This window comes from Eleginops maclovinus, chromosome 3, assembly GCF_036324505.1.
Source record: "Eleginops maclovinus isolate JMC-PN-2008 ecotype Puerto Natales chromosome 3, JC_Emac_rtc_rv5, whole genome shotgun sequence".
Taxonomy (NCBI): Eukaryota; Metazoa; Chordata; class Actinopteri; order Perciformes; family Eleginopidae; genus Eleginops; species Eleginops maclovinus.
In genome coordinates, this window is record NC_086351.1 from 4,818,782 (window position 1) to 4,828,434 (window position 9,653).

Genomic DNA, 9,653 nt, shown 5'->3' on the forward strand with positions numbered 1-9,653 from the left:
ATACACCAAAATGATCAGCAAGCTGTGGCTTGATTGTGTTTTTGCACTACTCATATTACTGTATTGGTAAACAGAACAAAACAGATTATAACCTGATTCTAGTTTGAACTAGAGTAAACAATATTCTATTCACACTAGGTACGTCCCTGTTTTGTAGCGTATTTCTAAAAAGCACAGACATTCGAAAAGCGTTTGAAACTGTATTTCAATGCAGTAACTCAAATTCAGTAAATAGCGGGACCTGTCTGTTGCTTCAAATGTACGTAATACTCGTCAATTAAATTGTAAATTTGAAGAGAAATTAGTCAACAGAATACAAATGTGGTTGTAATAATAATCAATTGTGTAGTAATCAGTTTAACCCTGACATACATATATAAATGGTACCATGGTCACAGTTTTACAGGTTTCATACATTCATACAAATGCTGTTATACGTTGTGATACTACCACCAGAATAAAGTATATCTACCAATGGTTTTTACCCTTTTTTGATTTGTGTATATATCAAAGAGACTTAATGAAAGGTTGCAGATGCCAGTGGCACATATACAGGGCCCGTCATGAGCAGAGGCGAGATGTGCATCACGGTACCAACAGCATCAGCGCGAGCAGGAGGGTGAGGACAGGAGAACACACCAAACCAGGAGAGAAGCCAAACACGCTGAAGCCGAAAGAAAGGATTGGATTGATTTACATAAGAGGATTTTTCACATGTTGTGATAACATCTTGTTAAATATGAACATTCAAAATCATATTTCATAAAAAGTAGTCTCAAATGAGTAAATGTACCTGTCATCGGTGGTTCTTGGAGGCTCAGGGGTGGTGATGCTGTAAAATTGCATAGCATCGTTTGAAAGGTGTGTAATTATATCATTTTCCTAATATGGGCATCGATATGAGCATGGATATACTGTATATAGCATGATTTAAAAAGCATATAAATATCAAATTGCTTTCCTAAAAAACGTTTTGAAATGAGAAGTTGTTTCAGCGCTAGAAATGAACCTGTTTATATTTATGCGTAGCGAGTCGATTAACCTCGACAGCTTCAGATGAAGATTTTCAAAGCCCATTCTTATTACAGCTTGCACATTAATTAAAGTGTAACAGTTGTGTGTAATACCTGCTCTCATCCGTGGTTCTGGGAGGCTCTGGGGTAGTGGTGCTGCAAAATGCATAGAATGATTTGAAAAGCAGAGCAAAATCTAAAACAATGTTCTTGCAAAGCTAGATATTCAAGTTGATTAAGCACAACAGCATCCAATTAAGATTTCAAAGCTGACTTTTTTTCATATTTACATTACTGCTGGTGTAAAGTGTGAGTAATACCTGTGATCCGTGGTTAGAGGAGGTGTAAGGGTGGTGGTGCTGTCAAAGACATAGTATCATTTGAAAGATATATAAAAACCTACTTTCTTAAATTTTGTTTTAAAGAAATATACCTCTTTCTTTTCTACATGAACAAAGAAACACGTTTATATATATTTTACTAGGTGATTATCCTCAAGGGCTTCAAGCTTTTTTACAACTAACAAATGACTTGAACTGTAACAGAGTGTGAATACCTCTTATCCGTTGTTTTGGGAGGGGACTGAGTGGTGGTTGGTGTGATTCTGTAGAAAGAAAAGTGTCATTTTAAAGACATATCAAATAAATGTATTTCTTGAACTGGTTTCACAGTTTTGACAACTTCAAATGATAAGACAATGTCCGACCTTGATGAGCAGGGGCCTCCATTCAGATCGTTAGCAGGATATTTAATCTCCGCTGGTCCCACTTGAGGACTTGGCAGAGCACTTCCACTGACTAGCGGTGTGATATCTAGAAAATATGCAGGAAAAGTTCAATTTCGAAACATCAGTTATACAGTCAAGTTTAGCAGAAATCTAAATAGTTTCTCAGCCTGCCTTGGAAGCTGAACACAAAAGCGACACTTCCCCCCTTGAGGAACTCTCTGGTTTTAATTTCCTTCTGATAGGCAAAAAACGATCTGCCAATCCGAGGTCCAGCGAATGCCTTCTCATTATTCTCATCGACGTATGGAGTTCCAACTTTCCGAGGATTGCCCCACAGATAGCTGCCTGTTTATAGAAAGCACATACATCATCAAAGCTAAGTCACCAACAAAAACATTCAGTTAGCATCTCATTTTGAATACTTTTTAATGTACTTTCAGACCTACCATCTGAGTTGATTGTCTTTAGGTCACTGGTGATACTTAATTGCTTGGACATCTGCAGCTGGATGTTGGCGTTCTGATCCAGCATTTTGAAGGTCACCTGCCTATGTGGGCAAGGCCACTCCAGCCGGTCATCATTTTCACCAGACACGAGTTGCACAAACATTCCGAAATATGAATTATACAGTGCAACCCCAACCCTGTAAGCATAGCCCCCGCTGGAGTATTGCCGAGGGCTGTAAATGTTGCTGCCATATTTGCTAGCGCTCCAAAGGGCCTCAAAGTCATCAAGCTGCAGAGTAACATGTGGACATTCGATCTCTGACAGATTGATGTCATCGATTGAGAAGCCGCCTGTAGAGCTTCCTGCTCCTTTACGAACCTGAAACTCCACCTGGAAGTGCTCGGTGGCATCGAGGGAAACATGATGGAGCTTCCAATGACTTGTTGGTTCACCTGGAGGAAGAGTGTAGCGTTCAAAGATTAGGGTCTAATAACATTTACAAAAGATTACACCAGATACTTAAACAACATTACCAGTGATTTGTGCCCATGAGGCGTGGGGTTCCCTTGAGGTCCAATTCATCCTTGAACTCTCTGATCCAGATGTTGAGGTGGTCTGACATGTTCCCACTGTGGTAATAGTAGAACTGGAGACACTGGACATGATGCGCCCTATTGAGACTCATCCTGTGGGTCTCCAGCCAGGCTGAGTCTCCCTCCTGACCTGATGCCGTGCTAACATGCATGGCGTGACCTGCATCTTCACCTAGAATATGTATTGTACAAATAATGTGTTATGATAGACCTTCAAACATAATATCAACATAAAAGGTACATATCATTTGAGTTGATTGATGATATAATTTGTGGGGGTATAGGCACTCATTCAGATACTCGACAGTTTAAAAGTAACAATATATACAAACAGAAGATATTGTAGTTCATGGTCAGGGCCATATTTTGCAGTGGAAAACTTCAAATGTTCGATTAAAAAACCTACCTTGTTCACCACTGCCACTGGGTGAACTGGTGTGGTCAGACTTAGGACCCCCTTTAACCTTTTTTACCATTTCCCAGGCAAGCCCACTCTGTGAACAGCTAGTCATTTGACACATGGTCTCATCAGAGAAGCTGCACTGCATCTGAAATGCGATGGTTGAATCTGTAGAGTAGAAAAGGGAACAAAGGATAAAGACGTGGGAAGTTATTTTTTTGAATCTTTATAGGTACGATTGACTACACAGGTTTATGGGAACACTAAGGAACCTTGAAACGTTTTTTTGATTGGATTAAACGAAGCTTCAGTTCCTGGTTGGGTTGTAAATCAATGATAAATCTGAAAACTGATTAGTCTTTTAAAAACACAGATAAAGTTACTAAAATCTATGAAAAGGTAGCTGGCCTGGTTCTGACTATGATGACTTATTGTGTTCATATTGAAGTGACAAACAAAGGTTGCTTCCAACACTTACTGCATTTGTAGAGGCCGTTCAGCTCCAGAACATCTTTGGGACTCACTTCCAGTCTCTGACCAATCACATCCTGGAACTTTGGGTCTTTGGTTATAATAGTTGACCCGTTGCCATTGGTGAACGCATCTTTGCCGTAGTGCATCACTGACCAGTAGTCGTACGGGACTCCCTGGGTGGTGGTGGTTTTACTGCTCCCTTTTTGAAAATTACGCTCAAAACCTACATGAAACAGCATAATGTTTATTTCTTTTAAACCTTGAGAGCTGAACAAATGGTTAAAGCATAACTAACATGTTACTGACTACACAATTCAATATCTTCTTAACCAAACAACTATCACATGTTCACACTGATCTCTTTAGTCTTATATGCCAAAAGATACAAATATACAAACCTTTTACAATGTTCTTTGAAACAATGGTCACATGATCATCTCTGTCATATCTGGACTGCTCGTGGTAGAAGCCCAGAGCATGGAGGAACTCATGTTCGACCGTTGAGATTGAATCACAATATCTCCCGATGGAGAGCACCTGTCCGTTGGATGCTACTTTCCCAACATATGAATAACATCTAAAATGAGAAAGGGCAGTCATCAGCTCATCATGTACTTCTTTGTGAGTGACCTTACAAGGCCTGACATTTATGAAAAGCGTATATAGAGAAACTCAAAAACGTGAAAAGGAACTGTATTCGTATTCACAAGCAAGATATTGAGAATTTTGTATGTATTATTTTTACAGAACATACCCGCTTAACTTTTTGACCGAGATGTAATACTCCTCAGAGTCCCTTGGTTTGAAGTCGATACATGACTTCAACCTGAACTGGTCAAAGGCTTTCAGGACGATTCCTTTAGCATTCATCTCTTCCATTGTGCATGGGAATTATGCAATAGGAGAAGAACAAAGAAAAGATAATGTCAATGACAAGAACAGATGAGGTACATGAGAGTGTGTGTGTGTGTGTGTGTGTGTGTGTGTGTGTGTGTGTGTGTGTGTGTGTGTGTGTGTGTGTGTGTGTGTGTGTGTGTGTGTGTGTGTGTGTGTGTGTGTGTGTGTGTGTGTGTGTGCGTGTGCGTGTGTGTGTGTGGAGGAGGAGTGTATTGCACAACAGGAGGCCATTATACTGGCTCCTGTCCTCCAGGTAACCAATGCTTGTTGAACTACTGTCTACTCTAGGATTTAACAAACTCCTTAACATCTTGCATAGGTGTTTTATTCTGGCTAATGCAGGAAAAATAATATTCACCAAGGTCTTTGTCCAAAACATATGGGACTGGTGATGTCCACAGTTTGTTCTCATAAGTGGTGGCACTCCTGTCAGTGTTTGGTGGTGCCTGAGAAGATTTATAAGAGACGTTATTATGTGACACAAACATGTTGATCATTTTAGTGATTAAATGTTAAAGAACCCACCGTCAGGATATCATCATGCAAAGAGTCTAAGATAAAGCAGAAGAGGGGAGTGTTTTATACAGATTATCAACAACGGTACAATGAAGCCACGACAAAGTTTCTTAGTTATAAATGAACCTGACGGAACAACATTACCACAACGCCCATTCAATGATGTGAATGTGTTTACCGTTACCTTTGTTTGCCTCTGCGATGCTCCTGCTTTCACCAATGTCTACAAAAACAGAAAAGGGCTTGCTTTGTGAAAAACATAAATTAAATGAAATGATTCAATCGTATTTATTTTATGAAAAAAAAGGTCAAATATGGAATATATTGTCAACTTACCCACTATCTCTGTTATGACCTGTGAACAATGACGTTTGATGACATAAACAAGTGGGTTTTTTGGAATGCAGTTAAATATGCTTGAGTCTCAACTTTCTTTCAAAAAAAAGTACTTCATTAATTCCTGTATGAAATCTTAGAAAATGTAACACTTAAGGAAATCGACAGCATGACATGCATCATAACTTAAGGAAAGGTAGAATAATAAAGTAACTCTTACTGTTTGTTTGGAGAATGATGATGAAACTGTCAAAATCACGAGGAAAATGTAGCCTTTCATCCTTGAAACAAACTAGAAAAAAGATGATGATGATTCAGAATTATTGCATAAACTATCAATTAAAATAATATGAACGAATATAAAAGTGTTAACCCATACATTATTGTCCCATTCACTCATCAGATAATGCAGATTTGTATTTAAAGAAGACAGTGTTTACCTTCTGCCAGCCCGATTGTCCGATCCCTAACTGAACATGTGGAGCTTTGGCTGTAAAATATGAGTTTACTGTATATATACATGTGGAAAGCATGATGCCCATCTGGGAAAACAAAGAAGAAAAGGTTTCAAATTATTTCAGACAATTCTTTTACATTCTTTCCGAATACCAACACAATTGAAGCTGTGGTTGCAATGGCGTGAAGACAAAAAAAAAAGTGCAGACAAAGGAGCTTGAGAATTCCCTCTGAGAGCAGTGCAAACTCTTACACCATAACATGCTGTCTCTGGTGTCCATCTATTAATTTCAGGATCCGGTTTAAACGCAGAGGAGCTTTTGAACTTTAGTTTAGTAGATCTACTGCAGCAGCACTTGACTCCAAACCAATATCAGATATTAAAACTACTCTAAACCATGACACCTACCTCTTTTCTGATTTAATTCTAGTGCCTTTCCTATTTTATATGAATATTGTAGTGAAATTCTGCATTTCGTGTAAAAAACTCTCATTTCATTCCAATAGCTCCAATGATTTTTAAACCATTGATGCCTGAACCATACCAGATGTTTTACAACACTGGACAGAGAAGACCCAACAATTTATTTAGATTTCAATGCTTTTTCTGAGTGGTTTTTGTTTCTTCCAATAGCTTCAATGTCATGTAATCCGGGGACACCAAATCGAGGCAGCATTGTTTAACTACACTGGACCAATAATACACATCTTTGTTTCATCCTTCAATCCATCCGTCCATCAATCCATCCTCCCCCCAGTGCTCTGATTTTCTGGCTCATCTTTGTCAGCTCACTTAAGAACAAGACTCCCAGATACAGTACCTGAACCCCTTATCTTTGGGTAAGGTCTCATTCCCTACTCTGAGTTAACAGACGATTGTTTTTTTCGGCTGAGACCCATGGCCTCACATTTAGAGTTGCTGATCCTTGTCCCAGCTTTGCAGGAGGTATGTGTTGTAGGTCATCCAAACTGGGGTCTCCTTCAAGCACTTCCAGTTCACCCACACTAAACGTTTGGGCTTTCCAGGTCTGTAACGAAGTCCACTTCAGAAGCCCCATGCAGGAATCGGTTCAGGGTCTGCAAAGAGGCTCAATACAATGAACTGTTGTTTGATGCTTAGGCAGACTACAGTTTAAATCCATATTTTCAATATCTTTCGTGTCATGGGACCATAATACTCCAAATATATACCAGATATAGCTATTACGCTGGATAAGTACGACACAATTATTTTTTTAATTATAGTGCTTTTTCGATTTTATATGAATAATTTTATTTAAATAATATTTATTATTATTATTATTAGCATTATTATCATTATTATTAATAACAATATTAATAACAATGATGACCCCATGACTTAAAAACAACTGTTCCAGAAGTAATAAATCATCGGCGTAGAAATACCCGTATACAAGTACAAGCCCTGCCAAACAGCACTATCCACATTCCACTTAACACAGTGATCACATGTCGTGCTTGTGTACAGCATGATGACAGATGGGACGCAAACTTTGACAACGAAAGCTTTAACTGGAAGGAAGGCATTGTGAGGCTAGTGTTACATTCAGCATTGTTAGAGAAGATACATGTGGTTCCTTGAAGATGTTTTTTTAATGACTTGGAGAAACAATTAGTTTTCTGCCTCAGCACAAGCATGAGGTTTGTGTTTCTAAAGGAAAGGATCTAAAACATATTTGGATGAATGATCAGCCATGACATTTGGTACATTCATTCCCCACTCAGCATGAATTGTAATGACTTTAGTGATGTTTTGATATTATTCAATATGTCAATATATGGAAAAGTAGAAATACATAAGTAGTAGTGTTTCTAATTTGTAGTTAAGTAGTAGATTTGAGTTACGTACTATTTGTGTTTAAGACATGTAATCTGACATGCATGTAGTAATGGGAGGGCGGTGGTTTGTTGGGTTTCCTCACTGTCAGAAGAGTGATGGTTTGTTTTGTAAGTCAGACCATACCACATTGTTTGACATGCAGTTGCAGAAGACACGGTATCTCTAAAAATGTCAACATATTCCTTTGTGTCTCTTTTTTCCTCTCATTACATGTCAGCTGTGTCACTTATAGTTGGTTTAAGGGAAGTTCTCTTATCTTCCATCATTATCAGAGTCACACGGCTGAAGTTTGGTAACACCTGATGCAGGTCTCAGCCATTCAGTCCAAGATTTGATAAATCTAGAAATACAAATATGAATAAGTGTTGCCTTTTTTAATGTTGTAATCATACGTTTGAGGGCTGGTGTCTGGAAGAGTGGAACATCAATGATATCACATAGAAATGCATTTGAAGGCTGAGTTTTAGGGACACATTTAAAAAAGAAATCTATTACTACAGTCCTAAAAACACTATGGACCAAATATCCAGTGTATCGACAGTTTGTATTTAATGTGATGGACCTCTTAAATAAAGTGTTAATAAATCCAAATAAACTTGTTATGCATTGCAAGCCAATTGTGAACTCATGAAGTACCGCACTGATATATAACGAATTCAATACTAAACAAGCACCTTTATATGGACACAAACTGATAACACCTTTACCCACATTCACTCGAGTAGGCTTTTCAGTGCTGTTGTAGGGACAACACAGAGAGGGACTGAAAAAAGTTCAAAGATAACTTAAATACCGGGTCAAATTCAGCTCATCTGAGGATCATTGCTAGTAAATACTTGTTACGTTTTCTTTCCTATGTTAGACAAATTCAAATTTGGAAATCCAAATTACTGGAAAGGTAGGGTATGATGCAAATGTGTGTACGGGATGGAAATTACAATACTTAACAGTGTAGAAGTATTACGTTTTGAGAGGAGTTTAGTTTTGTACTTTAATAAATGCAATGTTTGTATTGTAGGAAACAGGAATGTGATCATTGAAGAATGATTTCCACACTTTCGATGAGATAAGTCACACAGGCGTTCTTTGTCATACGGGCTCACGTGACTCCGTTCATGCACTGTACATCTTTCAACATATACGTTTTAGCTATGTCCTTTTCCTCTAAATGTTCATTTGTCAGACAAATTACAGGCTTAGTCAGTCAAGTCACACATCTGTCATGCACATTCTATTCACATGTTATTGTTTTCAAAAGAGGAAATGTTGCATTCACAAACAATAGGTATGATTAAATGGGAATGACATAAACCTTTTTTGTTCACCTGACATTTTCACTTGAGCGCTAATTAGACTAATTAGACACACACACCCTTCTTTCGTTCATTTAGTCATACTGACATTTCCACTTTTGAGAATATTGCAAACTGTTGTGCCATTATTTCAGAAACTTGAAACTAAGACATGTTGTTTTGATTCAATCACAGGCTTTCCTTGAAAGTATGAAACTCCTTGGAGAAATAGTAGCGTCCTTGCAGTCACACATTCCTGTTAGTTATTTAGCCTATTATTTATTCATAGAGTTTTATGGACAGAATTCAACTTAACTCCTCAGCAGGGCGGTTTGCGTGCAGTTTGATCAGATTTCATTTCCTGTTCTCCTCTGGTTACACAAGCAAATAATGTGATGACCTCAAACCTGTTCGATAAGCACACACGCACGCACGCACGCACACACAGTTGTAATTTTCTGTGCACAAAAGGATTAGAGAAATGTGCAAAAGTTCATAGATCATAACGATGCTCTATGACAAGACAGAAACAGTCAAACATTTTAAAATAAAGTGAGCTGAATAAATGTTGCATCCTTCTGTATATTTGATCACAATAGTATTTGTCTTGTGGAATGCTTTTCAGTACAGTATCAAAGAAG

General features: G+C 38.1%; 1 protein-coding gene across 1 annotated transcript; it reads right to left on the reverse strand.

Annotated features, from left to right (window-relative positions):
- Positions 1 to 585: 585 nt before the first annotated feature.
- On the reverse strand, positions 586 to 6,917 carry LOC134861682 (meprin A subunit beta-like). Its single transcript, XM_063879089.1, is given in 19 exon segments — positions 586 to 664; positions 794 to 832; positions 1,128 to 1,169; positions 1,334 to 1,372; positions 1,570 to 1,617; positions 1,720 to 1,825; positions 1,912 to 2,085; positions 2,187 to 2,639; positions 2,721 to 2,730; positions 2,732 to 2,952; positions 3,187 to 3,348; positions 3,659 to 3,877; positions 4,053 to 4,231; positions 4,409 to 4,526; positions 4,910 to 4,997; positions 5,077 to 5,102; positions 5,252 to 5,309; positions 5,624 to 5,695; positions 6,768 to 6,917. Coding segments are annotated over 19 exon segments (2,283 nt in total).
- Positions 6,918 to 9,653: the final 2,736 nt, after the last annotated feature.